Below are 16,081 nucleotides of genomic sequence, written 5' to 3'. Positions count from 1 at the left end.
AGACTCAGGGTTCATACGCATTTGAACCAATACTTTCTCATGACGTTTTGGCTGACTATGTATTCCTGGAAAATGTAAAAATCTGTGTTAAAGTTTCCCCTCAGAGGTTTAACGATAAAATGAATGACTGTGGTTCATATTGGGAGTCGTGATATCACGCCTCGAAGAGAACGGTGAGGTTAGGACGACGTGAAAGCCATTTATTAATCACATATTATTATGCTGCGTTAAAACGTATGAACCCTGCAGACTGTCCAACGGCAGATTATCAGGTTGGTGTGTTAGCGCCTTTAGGAAAGATTCGCTCAGCCAACAATTCTTTGATGCAGTTGCGTTGAAAAACATCCCATAATACCTGCATCAAAATGTCTATTTCCCTCCCGAGTTATGAGCTACTTTCCAGCTTTCACAAATGTATTAATTTCCCATTTTCTCTCCGTTAAGAAAAACACAAATCTGCAGATTAAATATTCTCAAAATCATTTTCCAACTCGTCGTTAAAAGACAAAATAAGGAAATAGAAACTTTTGCAAGATGTTTTTTATTTTACTTTGTTTTATAAATACATCATTTAACTGCCAATATAATTGAACAACTTTTCATTTTCTTTAATGGATCAGAATTAAACAGTAAGACTTTTTATATGAGTCACAGAAAACATGCTCGTCCGTCTGAAAGCTGCACCTTCCAACTCTCAGACGGGTGAGACCAAAGCCCTCAGACGGGTGAGACCAAAGCTCTCAGACGGGTGAGACCAAAGCTCTCAGACGGGTGAGACCAAAGCTCTCAGACGGGTGAGACCAAAGCTCTCAGACGGGTGAGACCAAAGCTCTCAGACGGGTGAGATGTTTGAGTGTCTTAATGCTGAGGAATAGATCGGGAAATGGTCGCTGTTGGGGAAATAAAACCTTTCTGCAGACTTCAGCCGTGGGTTTTTACAAATATTTAAACAGTGACGATGCGTTTTCGTTCGAGGTGAAGAACTCAATGTTTTAATCAGGGATGCACCAAATCCAGGATTGGGCTTCTGATTGGGCTGAATATTGGGCTTTTTGACGGGGTTGGGTTTCTGCCGAACCCTACGCTTGCACTCCGCGCTACGCTGGTCGCCGTGATGACGGCGCCATTGATTACAGGAAGGTGTTTACGTAGGTGGAGCTTCAATGCAGCAGGCTGAGAGGAAGTGGAAATGGAACTGGTGAGCAGAAAAAAGGTTGTTTGGCAGTACTTTCAGTCAAAAGAAGGCCATTCAAGTCCAGCTACATGTTCAATCTGCAATGCTGATTAGTCTGGTGGTGGCGAGGACCCTAAACAATACACAACATCACCGCTGTTACAACATCTGGTATGAAACATCTGGAAGAATACGAGCTGAGCATGAAGGAATCTACAGACAGCAGCCAGAATGCAGCAACTTCAGGTACGGCAAAGGAAGGACAGTCACTGTTTACTTCATTAATGTGTTGACTGTGTTCATGGACTGAGGACGGGACGAGGACTCAGCAGAACCTCAACCAGGGGATTCAGGATTCAGCAGAACCTCAACCAGGGGGTTCAGGACTCAGCAGAACCTCAACCAGGGGGTTCAGGACTCAGCAGAACCTCAACCAGGGGGTTCAGGACTCAGCAGAACCTCAACCAGGGGGTTGTCTTCCCATCTACCAAAACTGACCTGGTTTGGTTTGCCTGTTCATAAAGCAGCCTGTAAAGTCTGCCCAAGGTCTGTCTTACATCTTCTTAGCAACTTGATTCCAACTTATTACTTCGTTTTACACTTCTTTGGAGTTTATTGTCACTGCACCTCATTTACATGAAATTATGCCTAATTTTCCATTTTGCGTAATAGTTCAAAGGAAATATATGTTTATGTATTATCACAGATTTCGACGCTGGCAGACCATGAAAGTAATGATCAATTTTTATTTTAGTGTTGCATGTTCATTTTGGTTAAAGAAACCCATATTTCTGATAGAAAAGGGGTCAACATGAGGCTTCACCAGTGGATTCGGTATTCGGCCGAACCCCAAAAACCTGGATTCGGTGCATCCCTAGTTTTAATTAAGTTTTGGACGTACAACGTTTCCACCGGCTGTCCACGTTTTGTCATTTAATTTCTTGTTCTTGGTTTTACAAATATTCAAACTTTTTAGATTATTTAGATTTAGTTTGAAGTAAATATCTCAACTTTTTTCCTAATTTTATTTTTGGGACTTTTAAGGTTTTCACCCGACAGCAACGACATTAAAGTTCAAATCCTTTTATCAAGATCTTAAAGTCGTGTGCAATAAAGTCTAAAATGTCTCGTTTTCCCCCCATTTTCAGTTAATTTCATTTCTATTCTCGAGCTTTAAGGTCCTGACACACCGAGACGATAGTCGGCCGCCGGACAGTCTGGCGAGGGCGCTGACTCGAGTCTGGTCGGTGTGTTCATGCCGTCGTCCGTCCGAGGAGCCGTCGGCCTTCATTTGGGCCGAGCTGACTTGCTGGGTCGGAGGGCGGGCAGTCAGGACTCAATGAGGCATCTGATTGGTGGAGAGCTAAGCAGGAAACGGGGAGCAGGATGAGCGTGACTAGAGTCTCTCAGAAGCTGATGATCTTCTAAACTGACCTCTGATCTGAAATGAAGACAGATTCAGCAGCTGCACGGCCTGTTTCTCTCTTCAGATGTTTCCAGAAACACGTTACGGTGAACTATTTTAGGACAATATGAGATCGGATTCTGAACGAGACGCCGTGACAGTCTGGCTTTGAGTTTCTGGAGAAACCAGACCCACGTGACGCCTTCGTTGAAGCACAGAACGTAGGCTCAACTCGGCGTCTCTCCGGTGTGTTCTGAGGCACTTTTTGGACCTCGGGGAGACTGATCAGTCCGACTGACTTTCCTGCCGACGGTCGGCGTCTGGGCGGTGTGTCAGGGCCTTTAGGCGAGTCAAGAAAAACAGATAAAGTACTTTAAAGGTATCTTTGCATGTGAGACTGAAACTTCTCCCAACAAACGCGGATATTTAGTTTCAGAGCTGCAAAAATTCATCGATAATCTGCAACTCTTCTGATAATCCACGAATCAGTTTGAGTAATTCTTATATAAAACAGGTAAACGTGTGTGATGTCAGCGTGTTAATATGAATATGTTCTAGTTTCAGCCTCTCACACATGGAGGTTTTCCTGCTTGTCTCCGTTTTTATATCATGTTAAACTTAATATCTTTGAGTTGTGGACAAAAAAAGACATTTGAGTAAAATACTGATGCACATTTTTCACCATTTTCTGACATTTTAGGGACACAAACTAATCAATAAAGCCAGAAAATAATCCGTTAGTTGCAGCCGGTAGTTTTTATGTCTCGAGTCAAAAACCAAAAAGCAGAACTTCATTTAACGTTTGTACAGTTGAAGCGTCAGCGAGTCGCTGAAGAAAGAAAAGCAAACTGAGTGTTTTATACATATATATCAAGTTTAAGTTCTCCAGTTTTTAGATTCTCGGGGGAGTCAGTAAGTTATTAACGTAACAGAATATTTGGGACATTCTCAAACGCTTAACGTGAAAAAGCTGAAGGCCGTTTTATGGTTCTGGGGAGGCTCCACGCAGAGCTTTCTCCGTAGCCTACGTACGTGGACTGACGTTATACTGGTGCACTGGTTTGTGCGTCGAGCCGGCGTGTGTGTGTGTGTGTGTGTGTGCGTGTCTGTGTGTTCCCTGGTCTTTCTGACCACGGTGGGAAATCTGGAGCAGGAGAAGTTAACCCTCTCCTTGATTTCATGTTGTTGATGGAGAAGGAGAACCAGGAAATGAGTCGGGGGCGGGGGGGGAATGCAACGCTACCAAGCCACGGCCGAGCGGCGTGCGTCGCTTTGACATGTTACATTTTTGGAGAGGTGACGTCAGGCTACGGCGTAGACGCAGAGGGGTCATATTGCTCCTCATAACCACTGAAAACGGTCAACAAATCTAACCCAAAGTCCGATTATTATGGACGTTATGGGACATTAAGCGCGTCTGCTTCATTAGAGCCTATATTGTAAATATCAGATTACGTCCATAATAATTGGACTTTGGGTTAGATTTTTTGACAGTTTTCAGTGGTTATGAGGAGCAATATGAGAGAGAAATTTGGGGATCATTGATCATTGTTACATACAGGTACATTAAACCACATTAAGTGCTTCAGAATATCCCATTTCTTTGTAATCTGAAAACAATGTCCGCTCAGATCAACAGCATCAGAACTGCAACTCTCAACACTTCCTGTCAAATCAGATAAAAAACCATCAGCGAAGGAGTCTTAAAGTACTTAAATCACACCCGTCACACTATCCAGTCAGAATTCATCCCAGCCGATCCTTCGTAGCCTCTAAAAACACGAGGGGGAATATTGCTAGAAAACTGTTGCTACACGCTGAACGCTGGCTCGTTTAAAGTCTTATTTATCTGTTTATAGCCGACATCACTTCCTGTGGCTGCGGCCGCCGTGCTGCGCCGCAGGACGTTAGTGGCTTTAAAAGTGGAGCTAAGCTCTCTCGGTACCGGGCGGCTGTGTTTAAAGACGCCGAGTTGAAGGCGGTATAAGTTAGTGTGTCTCGTCAAGCAGCAGCCCGACCAACGACTGAAATGTTCCCGCTGTACCAACGGGCGAAAACATGTGGAACAGCTGCTCAGAAAAGTGCAAACGCCTCCAGCTACGGAGGATTTTAAACGCCGCAAATGAAAGCACGCTATGTTTCCTGTACAATACGTGGACGTTTACACTCATAAAACGTTTTAAAAGGACAATTATTTAGTGCTTTGGCTGTAATAAGTGGAAGAAGTGTGACATTAAAATCAAATCACAACGCAGGAAACAAAGCTGATTTAAGTTCACTTACAATGTTTTGACGAGGGATGCACTGAATCCAGGACTGGTCTTCTGACTCGGCTGAATATTGGGCTTTTTGACGGGGTTTCTGCCGAACCCTATGGTTGCACTCCGCGCGCTACGCTGGTCGCTGTAATGACGCCGTGAGCAGAAAAAGTGTTGTTTGGCGGTACTTTCAGTCAAAAGAAGGCCATTCAAGTCCAGCTACATGTTCAATCTGCAATGCTGATTAGTCTGGTGGTGGCGAGGACCCTAAACAATACACAACATCACCGCTGTTACAACATCTGGTATGAAACATCTGGAAGAATACGAGCTGAGCATGAAGGAATCTACAGACAGCAGCCAGAATGCAGCAACTTCAGGTACGGCAAAGGAAGGACAGTCACTGTTTACTTCATTAATGTGTTGACTGTGTTCATGGACTGAGGACGGGACGAGGACTCAGCAGAACCTCAACCAGGGGGTTCAGGACTCAGCAGAACCCCAAAAATCTGGATTTGGTGCATCCCTAGTTATAACAAATGTTTGACATATTTGTATTTAATAAATCCTTTGTTTGGTGTCTGTACTTTGTTTCTTCATCTGTAAAAACCAAACGCTGGCTCTCATCTTCTTATAACAGGGTTTATTTTGGGTGTGTGCTGCCCTCTGCTGGACAACGCTGACATATAACTAAACACTTCCTCTGTTTCCTGTGCTGTGATTGGATTTCACACAATAACAAACAATTCAATCAGTTATTATGGAGTAGGGTTGGGTATCCTTTGGATTTTTACGATTCCGATTCCTAAACCGATTCCTGAAAAACTGAAAAATGACGTCAGAGAAAGACTCTTTTATAGAGTGAAATATACCCACGCTTTGGACCGCTTGGCTTTGGGCATTTTAAATGTTAGTTAGCTAGCTAGCTAGCTAGCTAGCTAACTAACGGTAGACTAGCAGAGCAAGGGCAATGTGTTTACTAGCGATCATGTGCAGTGAATGGTTAATATGCTCTTAGGACCGTTTTGGTGAGCCCAGAGGAGAAATATGGCATTTTAAAAGTAGCCTACATTTACGGTAGCTAGCTAACGGTAGACTACAGAGAGAGGGGGGTATTTTTACATCCGTTTCGGAGCGACGGAGAGGAAATGAGGAACCGAAATCGGCGTTCTAATTCGGTCCGATTCCTACCGGTTGTGCAGGAACGAACGTTTTGGTACCCAACCCCACTAAAGAGACATAACAGTTAAATAATTGTCCGTTTAACATGCTTCTTTCTTTGAAGAAAGACCGTAAATGCAAACGTCGTCTTCACTTTGTTTTTGCTTCAGGCATTTTAAATCTACGGAAGTTTAAAGCGTGTTAATACGAAGATTACACGACAGCTCCAACGTACCCAAGCACCGGCGACCCGTCAATGAAGGAAATCACAAAGAAATGAGCTGAGAACGTGAAAGGAAAGCGACTGAACTTTGATCCGTCTGCTACGACAACAACCAGCTGAGGCTCGCTAAAGTCACTAATGTCTTCTACACCGATCACAAGAAAACACTTTGAAGGGTAACTTGTTTGTGTCTGCGTGTCTGATGAGGACAAAGATCTGTGAAACTGGTCCAGTGTGGAGCGAGAACGCTGTAACCGGCTGCCATTAATTCAGTTAGCGTCCACTAAAAGTTCTGTTGTTGCTGCTGACAGACTCAGATTATTATTCTAAGTGTCTGACAACATTATGGGATGGATCCCTACAGAGATAGACCTTTTAGTTAAAGAGGAAGATCCTTTTAGTTTAACATGAAACAGCCTCAAAATCACCATCACCAAACCCACCAGACTCCATGTAAATAATCAGGACTTTTAGCGTGTATAGAGCCAGCATATCTCCACCAGACTCCATGTAGATAATCAGGACTTTTAGCGTGTATAGAGCCAGCATATCTCCACATGTAAATGGGTGAATTAAGGGTTTATTTCAACCAAACCAGAGTGGTGATTGTTGGAACAGTGGGCAGATGAACCAAGACGGCTTTTGGTAGTTTTATTTAGTTTCTGTCCACTTTGAATGAAGTGTGTTTTACGATGATAAAAGTCCTGATTATTTACATGGAGTCTGGTGGGTTTGGTGATGGTGATTTCGGGGCTGTTTCATGTTAAACTAAAAGGATCTTACTCTTTAACTAAAAGGTCTATCTCTGTAGGGATCCATCCCATAATGTTGTCAGACACTTAGAATAATAATCTGAGTCTGTCAGCAGCAACAACAGAACTTTTAGTGACTAACCGCGGCGTTCTCGTTCAACACTGGACTGCTTTCAAAGATATTTGTTCCATCAGTCACTTAGACACAAAAACATGGAAAAAAAGGGTCCAGGATGCAAAAAAAACAAACCCCGAAGTTCCCCTTAAAGTAAAACATGTTAAGATCGACAGAAAAAGAAAAGTAAAGATGCAAAGCGTCAGAGACAGATTTTGGGTGAACGAACACTGAAGCGATTGAAGATGCGGGAGAAACGTGATGCTGCGAAACAGGAAGAAAGTCGTAGAAAAATACACGTTAGAAAGGTGCGTCTGAGACGTTACGTTACGATCTCCGCTGACCATAAAGCTCCCGAAATATTATCAAAGACAGGTTTTAGGAAAAGGAGCCGGGGGAGAAACAAAGAACTGGAACATTTATACATAATTATTCTGTTCTTAGACTTGTTAACATGTTTTTCTCTGATAAACTGCCTCATCCTTGTTGTTGCTGTTTCCACCGTTGTGTTCGAGCCGTCTACCCCCCCAGTGCTGGTGACAAATATACAACTAGTAGACAATCTTCATTATCTTAAGTCAACAAAATAGCAACCAAACTATTCGTTTCCCCCGTTTTGAAGCGTGAAGAAGTTCCACCTTTGTGTAGAATCGTCTTCCTGTCGGGACTACGCCGACACTTTGTTATCCTTCTGGAACGAAAGGGACAGAAACACACAGACAGACACTTAGGGTTAAAACACACTCTATACACAGGAGCTCGTACGTTTTCAACGCACGAGGACTTCTGGACTCTTTTATAAAACCTGAAAAGCTTTTGTGATTTAAATCCAAGTCAGTATTTTGAGATGATTTTACGTTATCTGGTAATTCTTCAGCTTCATGCGTCGCTGCTGAGGAAATTCTCACGATATCGTATATATAGTATATTAAGCACAGTTTTTATTAGGGTGATCGCAGTCGTAGTCGCGGGAATCCTGGACAGGAAACTGACGACTGCGTCGGTCTTAAACTAGCAAAGATACTGCGTTGGGCTTTGCGATGTGCTAACGAGTGTTTTCAGACAGAAACCGTCCAGCTGTTAACTCTCCTGGCGCCCTGGCGTCCTGGCGCCACGGCACCACGACGCCCTGGCGTCCTGGCGCCACGGCACCCTGCCGCCACGTTGACCCATTTCACTAAGTTTCTCCATCAGAAATTTGGGTTCCTTTTAACCAAATTATCAAAGAAAAACAACGTGGATGGTTCCGTACAACGCTCTTCACACGTTAAATAAATGATCGGGTCACTACTTCAACAACATTTGGGTGTTTAAATGAATTTTATAGCATTTAAAAAAAAATAATAATGTTAAGAGTTGAAAAAAAAAAAAAAAGGACAAAAAAACCCCCTTAAATTTCAAATAAAACGACAAAAACTTCGTAATAAGTGACAAACGAAGAAAAAGTTTAAAATTTTGACCCAGAAAAACTAGAAGTTGTCATCGACGGGAAGAACTGAAATACTTCTTTACTTTATTTAAAACCTGAAAAGCGTCGGTCATTTAAATCCAAGTCAGTATTTTGAGATGATTTTACGTTCTCTGGTAATTCTTTCTTCTAATACCCTGTATGTTGATAAGATATGGTCCTGTGTGTGTGTGTGTGTGTGTGTATATATATAGTAACTGTTACCCTGTATGCCGATAAGTCGGCGAACTCCCGTCCGGCCTGGTTTCCCCGGTAACCGCCCCTGAAGCCGCCGCCCCCCTGCGGTGGCCCGAAGGACCCTCGGCTGGCCGAACGGCCCCGGCCGCCGCGGAAACCCATTCCTCCGCGTCCACGGTAACCGCCGCGGCCTCGACGCAGCGGGAGGCCGAACGTCTCGGCATTCATCCTCCGCTCCTCCGCCCACGTCTGCCTCCGCTCCCTGGAGGAGGAAGAGGAAGATGAGAAGAAGAGTCATCACCTTTGAGGACATCTCCTCCGACAGCTTCCACTGGTTTCTGACCAGTTATAGAACCAGGCAGTAATGGTGGACTGAAACAATCCTTACTAAGTCCTGTTAGCCTCTGAGTTCATTTGGGTTTCAGGTTAGTTTCATGTTGTGTTTGAGGAACACGTCTTACCTCGGGAAACCAGAGACTCCAGACTTCTCATTGGCTTTCCTGAGGAAACAAGAACACATCATTAGTTTATACTACTAGAGCTGTTTGACTAAAGAAACTATTCTCTGAACGCTGACACTGGGAGGGGGGACAGACTGGGACACGCTGGGACTGGGACAGACTGGGAGGAGGACAGACTAGGAGCGCGACGGACTGGGACGGGTACCTTGTGTCGTCGCAGGAGATGTTGTCGAAGAAAGACTTGGACTTGTCGTAGTAGCAGTTGGGTCCGAGCGGATCTCCCTCCTCCTCAGCGTTTCCTTCGCTGTTGTGGGTTTCTATGGCCGAGTCCACCTTCTCCTCTCCGTTCACCGCTTTCTCACACTTCTCCGTCTTCTCGTCTGAGAGAACAAACACAGTCTCAACGCTTCAGGACAACAAGCTGCCAGAGTATAAATCAAATGTCAGGACATGACTGAGGAGATGTGGCCATATACATATACACACACATATACATATATATATATATATATATATATATATATATATATATATATATATATATATATATATATATATATATATATATATCTCCTTCCAGTAGATACCTTTCAACTTGAGCTTGCTCTGGAACTCTCTGTCGATCTCCTCCTTGTTGAACTGGGCGTTGGCGCTCTCAAAGTCAAAGTCTTTCTCAAACTTCATGGGTCCGTCTCGGCGAACGTTGAAGCGGCCCCGGCCGCGGTGTCCCCCTCCACGCCCGCGCCGGTTGGCCTGCGCTCCGGCAGCCGCTGAATCACAGAACCAAACGTTACATCACAGCTAAAACACACTAATCACACTGGAACTAAATGTCAACTAGTCACACGAACTGGAAATGATTCTTTACCCGAAATATGGACGTTTATTTGGGCCTGACTCAAATTCATTAATAACATCTTTCCTTCTCACCCCCACTTCCCATCGGGTGCGCCTGTGCTGCGTTCAAAGTTTGATATTCCATCAGCCAATAGCGTGCGTGAAGTGGATAAGTACCAGGTGTGCGTACGCCAGAGAAGAGTAGCGAGGAGTTTAATTAAAGGAGAGTTCGGAGAGGAAGGCAGAGACTAGCTGAATACACCGTCAACTTCTTGTAGTCCTGTGGTCTCACCTGATTGGCTAAAGACAGAGTGGGGCAGTCCTGTGGTGGAGGGTCTATCCCCAGCGATGATGCGCGAGGCCGAGATGGTTCGCGGGGCAGACCAGCTGTGGGTTCCACGCCCCCTGACGGGTTCCCCCCTCCGTGTGTCCACGCCGTCCAGGTGCTGCTGGACCTTCTGGACACTGTGCGCCGCGGCGGATGAGGAGGGGGCCGTGCGGCCGTGGGCGGGGCTCCTGCGTCCCAGCCCGAGAGCCGGGGCAGTGGGGGTGGCTGCCGGAGCAGACGGGGAAGTTTGGATCACCTGCTCCAGGGCGGGGCTCTTCCTCAGAGGGTCCAGGCCCGGGCTGCTGCGCCCTGGGGGGGGGGGGGGGGGGGTTAGTGGTACACAATGCTGGAAATTAGGGCTGCACAAAATATCATTTTTAAATCACCATTGCAATACACACATCTTAGTCTTCCACAAAGCCAAGACACTGTCATCCTGCTGACGTAAAGTCTCAATGTTACACCAGTCAGACTGGGTCTTAAAGCTACACTGTAAGACTTTCTCCATCTAGCGGTGAAACTGTACATGACAACCAACTGAATATTACTTTCTAGCCCTTCCTCCTACGGTGGCCGAACCCAAAATGATCTCTTAGTATCTCCATCGTTGACACGCAGCTGTTCTAGCCACTCCAGCATTAACTTTGGTCTTGTTGCTCTGCCTGTCACGTTGCCGTTTTAATTCTGTTTTAATTAATTTAACTTCCCTGTGCGTCAGATATTAAGGAAACACGCTAAGTTGAAATACTATCTTCTCTGACAACAATGCTAATGCCAGTATTTGCTCCTTTTGAAATCTCCGTTCCGTAACGTAATGTCTGTGCATGCATTTTGGCCTGCGTGTGTGTGTGTGTGTGTTTTGGCCTGTGTGTGTGTGTGTGTTTGTGTGTGTGTGTGTGTCTGTGTGTGTTTTGGCCTGTGTGTTGGTATCAACTGCCCAGTTTGATAGCCAGACTGGGTTGCCAGATATTACCTGTAGAAACGTAAACCCAGCGCGCTACAGCTGAACGTTAGTACAGCCATGAAAGCAGCAAACAAACTAACGGATCAACAGAGATTGATTTGACCCGACAAAAAGAACGGCATGTTTCTAACAGTTGTGTGACCAGAGACGTAACAAACCTGTCTGGGTAAATATCGGAGATGTATTTGAGAGATGGAGACAGCTTAGAGCCCAAAATGACGCAGAGTTGGCTAATTTCCTCCTGAACAGGTAAGCATTAGCTTCAGGCTAATTTATCACAGCTACTAGGGACGGGCATTTATGACTCAATATAGCCAGTATATAACGTTAGCTACTCGCTGAGCTGTGGAGTGATGTCTGGCTATGTGAGACTAGCGTCTAGCAACATTGTTGTGGATGCTGCGGTCTCAGCCTGGCAACCAAGTGTCTGGGGAGGAGGGGGCGGGGGAGACGACCAGTATTTTGAATTTGTACTGCAGTAACTATTTTAAACACTAGCTGTCAGTATTACATATTGCACCTTTAATGTATTATAAAGATGGAGGTATGTCCCTCTTTGGTTAATGTATTATAAAGATGGAGGCGCTACATGGCGGCCATCATTCGAGCGAGTTGCTCGTATGTATTCTGAATGATTCTGAATGTTAGAGTCTACGTGTACGAGAATTCTTTGATTAGTTGGAGGAAGTAATAACACGTGAATGAGCACATATTTGTGAAAGAACAAAATATTACATAATTTGGTTTAAGATGACTTTCCAGCTGCAGTGTTTAACTCTTCCCGGGCCATCGGGAAACGCCGAGAGTTGAACCTGCACACCAGACTTACCGACACCAACGGGTCCAAACTGGGGGGAAACCAGCGGGCTGGAGCTGAACTGGTTGTAGGCTGGCGCCGGAGCCCGGTTGAAGAGGCCGTAGGACCCGGCGGTCTGGAACGGAGTCGGAGCTGCTGCAGCAGAAGAAGAGCTGGAGCTCATCGACGACTGAGGAGGAAGACAGCTGATGTTAACAGGGGTCAGACGCATTTTAACCATGACTTTCTGGCAAATTTCCATGACTATGTATTCCTGAAAATGTCAGTCGACATTACACAATAAGAATAAGAATCTGTGTTAAGGTTTCCCCTCAGAGGTTCAACCATCAAATGATGTCTGTGGTTCATAGTGGGACTGGTAATATCAGCTTCACTTGATTAAATGTTTTGTTATTGCCAATCAAATTTCAACAAGACAAATTCCACAGAAGTGTAACTTATTGTGGCAATAAAACCTTTTGCCGATTCCGATTTTCTCTCCGTTCCCAGAATGCATCTGTGGTGTTTGTGTGAAAGCATACCTGGACGATGGCCGGGTCCTGAGGCAGCGAGCATGTTGGCTTGGGCGGCTCACACACAGTCAGGTCCTTGATGTCGCTGCCTCTGAAGATGATGTACTCAAACGTGTCATCTCGGGGGGGAATGGGCCGGTCGGTGGGCCGGTCCTCCGTGCCGAAGGAACGCACTGTGGGGGGAGACGACACGGTTAGCATCACAGGCATTCAAAGGTGGGACATTAGGGCTGCAATCGGGCCTTAAAGGTTCGGCACGACAAGGCTGAGCCCAACAAGTACATTTTGATTGAAAGCCCAAACCCTTTTACACACACACACACACACACACACACACCAGCCTTTGCTTGCCGGTGCAACCAAAGCATAACCACCAGAGGCCCGCCTCCGTTTCTCCTCCTCAGCATCCATCACCTGACCGCTCATTTACAGCGCAACCAGGAGCCCGAGGCGGGGGAAAATGATAGAAATTAAGACAAAGATCTTCAGCTCTAGGCTGCACGATACGAGGAAAACATGCCACAGCATTGAATATGGCCATAACTATATAACTTGCTATTAATAAACATATTAAAGTAGGGTTGAACAATATAGTTTTTTTATTGTCATCGCAAGCTCAACTGGCGAAAGACAGATTTTTTGTGTTAGTTGAAAGAAAATACTTGACGCGTTGGCTACGTTGAACGTGTAACGTGTGCGGAGCGTTGGCGGGCCGATGTGCTGCTGAATGCATCTGTTAACCGTCTCCACCTGCAGCGCCACACGGTGGAGGACTGGGAGTCACAGAGACTCGCTGAGCTTTTCCTCTGGGACTGTTGGAGGCAGCACAGAGCTGTGAACCATCAACCTACTGTCAGCTGTTATCAGAGCTGTGAACCATCAACCTACTTTCAGCTGTTATCAGAGCTGTGAACCATCAACCTACTATCAGCTGTTATCAGAGCTGTGTAACATCAACCTACTGTCAGCTGTTATCAGAGCTGTGTACCATCAACCTACTGTCAGCTGTTATCAGAGCTGTGTACCATCAACCTACTGTCAGCTGTTATCAGAGGAATCAAGAAATAAAAACAAACTCTCCAAACCAAACTGCCAACACGCTCACTGACAGACATTAAGTCGTTCCCTGTCTATCTGGAGTTTAATTTAAAAGAAATATAGACACGTTATGATCCATTTCTGTGTGAAAGAGCCACACACACCTCACGCAAAAACTATAATCAGAAGACTGTCCTGTCATACGGTTGTAGAGCAGCTCTCCATGGAGCAGACGCACCACTCACGCCCTGCTCTTGTGTACGTAGCCAAAGTAGCTGGCCCGTTAAGGTCCTGACACATCGAGACGATAATCGGCCGTCTGACAGTCTGGGAGGTCGTGACTCGAGTCTGGTCGGTGTGTTCTGTGCCGTCGTCCGTCCGAGGGGCCGTCGGTCTTCATTTTGGCTGATTTGACCTGTATAATCGGGGGGGCGGGCACTGCCGGCAGTCAGACTCAATGAGCCATCTGATTGGTGGAGAGCTAACCAGGAAACGGGGAGCAGGATGAGCGTGACTAGAGCCTCTCAGAATCTGATGAAGATCTGATAAACTGACCTTTGTTGATCTGAAATGAAGACAGATTCAGCAGCTGCACGGCCTGTTTCTCTCTTCACATGTTTCCAGAAACACGTTACGGTGAACTATCTTAGTCCAATATGAGATCGTATTCTGAACGAGACGCCATGATGGTCGGGGAGCAGCCAGACCCACGTGACGCGTTCGTCCAATCAGCTGCTGGTTTTCATTTTAGGGCGACAATCCAGATTAGCTCCGCCTGCCGTTATGGAGACGTATTACGTCTCGTCTCTTCGGTGTTCTGAGGAACTTTGTGGACCAACTCGGGGAGACTGATCAGTCCCGCTGGCTTTACTACTGACGGTCGGCCGTCTGGTCGGGGTGTCTGGTCCTTTACGAAAACCCTGACTTCACTGTGAAAGTGTTGTGCCCGGCTGCCCGTTAAAGGGATGAAAGCTGCTGGGACGTGGGAGTGGCGTTATGCGGTTTGTCGTCATAATCTGCTGTTGGTGAAGCAGGTGAGGTGAGTTCAGCCTGTCACACACACACACACACTTAAGCCTCTTCATTAGCACGGGGAACTCACAGACCAATTAACAGAACTGAGGGGAGACACTACAGGCAGATTTAGGGCTTTCATCTCCTATAAAACAAGTCTTCTTTCAGACTGATAGAACGAAAACATGTATTTTACTAAACTCACGTTAAAGTTATCTTGCGTTACCACTAAGTTACTTTGGTATAAGTTACTTTGGTAGTAGTTACTTTGGTAGTAGTTACTTTGGTTTAGAAAAGTGACGTCGCCCTTCAGATCAAGTTAAGATGCCTTGAACTTTGACGTTTTAGCATCCTGCTCGATAACACTAACGTAAAGTAGGGTTAGCTTATGCTAACGCTAGCCACCTGGCTCACAGCTTTGCTGGGTTAGGGTTAGCAGATTTGTTCCTGCTCCGAGTTTAAACCTTAAGCCTGCAGATGTCCGTCTGACACCGAAACACACTTTAATCGTTATTTTAAAAGCACCCGACACACAGATAACAGCATCAGCTAACGCTAGCCTGAATGTTAGCTTTAGCCACAGATACGCACAGATATCAGCTAACGCTAGCCTGAGTATTAGCTTTAGCCACAGATACACACAGATAACAGCATCAGCTAACGCTAGCCCGAGTGTTAGCTTTAGCCATAGATACACACAGATATCAGCTAACGCTAGCCTGAGTGTTAGCTTTAGCCATAGATACACACAGATATCAGCTAACGCTAGCCCGAGTGTTAGCTTTAGCCATAGATACACACAGATATCAGCTAACGCTAGCCTGAGTGTTAGCTTTAGCCACAGATACACACAGATAACAGCATCAGCTAACGCTGACGCTAGCATGAGTGTTACCTTTAGCCAGTGCGACAGTAGAGTTCTCGGTGTCGATGGTGTACAGGATCCCTTCATAGCGGATCTCGGCCTTCGAGATCAGGCTGATCTTGCTGCCGAGGTACGGCGTCCCGCCGCTCATGGTTTCCGCTGCCAACCGGCGGTCCGCGCGCGGGGAACACGATGGAGCCGCGTGTCGCGTGCAGACAGAAGAAAGAGAGTCTTTCTGCTTTCTTTCCACCAACAAGCTCTCGTCACAGCTACAACATGGCTACCTCATCCTCCATCGGATGGCTGTGAGCGCGCGGGCTAACGGGAAGTTGTAGTATCGCGCGTTTACGCTCCGTCGTGAGATCTAGATCTGTGTGGGATAGAAGAGCAAACACTGTGTGTGTGTGTGTGTGTGTGTGTGTGTGTGTGTGTGTGTGTGTGTGTGTGTGTGTGCGTCTATCTGTGTGTGTGTGTGTGTGTGTGTGTGTGTGTGTGTGTGTGTGTGTGTGTGG

The 16,081-nt window shown here is 45.8% G+C and overlaps 1 protein-coding gene across 2 annotated transcripts; it reads right to left on the bottom strand.

Annotated features, from left to right (window-relative positions):
* Positions 1-584: 584 nt before the first annotated feature.
* Positions 585-15,903, bottom strand: lsm14aa (LSM14A mRNA processing body assembly factor a). 2 transcript variants are annotated; one of them, XM_078256275.1, is made up of 9 exons: positions 15,600-15,903; positions 12,662-12,825; positions 12,153-12,309; positions 10,324-10,668; positions 9,782-9,964; positions 9,400-9,574; positions 9,195-9,233; positions 8,761-8,995; positions 585-7,779 (listed from the first exon to the last, which is right to left on the bottom strand). In XM_078256275.1, the coding sequence occupies exons 1-9, from the start codon at positions 15,718-15,720 to the stop codon at positions 7,756-7,758; spliced, it is 1,443 nt and encodes a 480-aa protein (XP_078112401.1). In that variant the 5' UTR covers positions 15,721-15,903; the 3' UTR covers positions 585-7,755. The 2 variants fall into 2 exon arrangements, with proteins under 2 accessions (XP_078112401.1, XP_078112402.1); XM_078256276.1 differs by having other exon boundaries at positions 585-7,776.
* Positions 15,904-16,081: the final 178 nt, after the last annotated feature.

This window comes from Sander vitreus, chromosome 8 (genome assembly GCF_031162955.1).
Source record: "Sander vitreus isolate 19-12246 chromosome 8, sanVit1, whole genome shotgun sequence".
Lineage (NCBI taxonomy): Eukaryota > Metazoa > Chordata > Actinopteri > Perciformes > Percidae > Sander > Sander vitreus.
Note: the sequence above shows the minus strand (reverse complement) of the source record. Positions and strands in the feature narration are given on the sequence as shown.

What these genes read in the sequence shown, in the direction of transcription:
- lsm14aa (XM_078256275.1), bottom strand. Translation starts at nt 15,720, where the DNA reads ATGAGCGGCGGGACGCCGTACCTCGGCAGCAAGATCAGCCTGATCTCG. An exon ending in AGGACCCGGCCATCGTCCAG is followed by an intron (nt 12,310 to 12,661) that starts GTATGCTTTCAC and finishes CTTCCTCCTCAG; the next exon opens with TCGTCGATGAGCTCCAGCTC. An exon ending in ATCTCCTGCGACGACACAAG is followed by an intron (nt 9,234 to 9,399) that starts GTACCCGTCCCA and finishes TTGTTTCCTCAG; the next exon opens with GAAAGCCAATGAGAAGTCTG.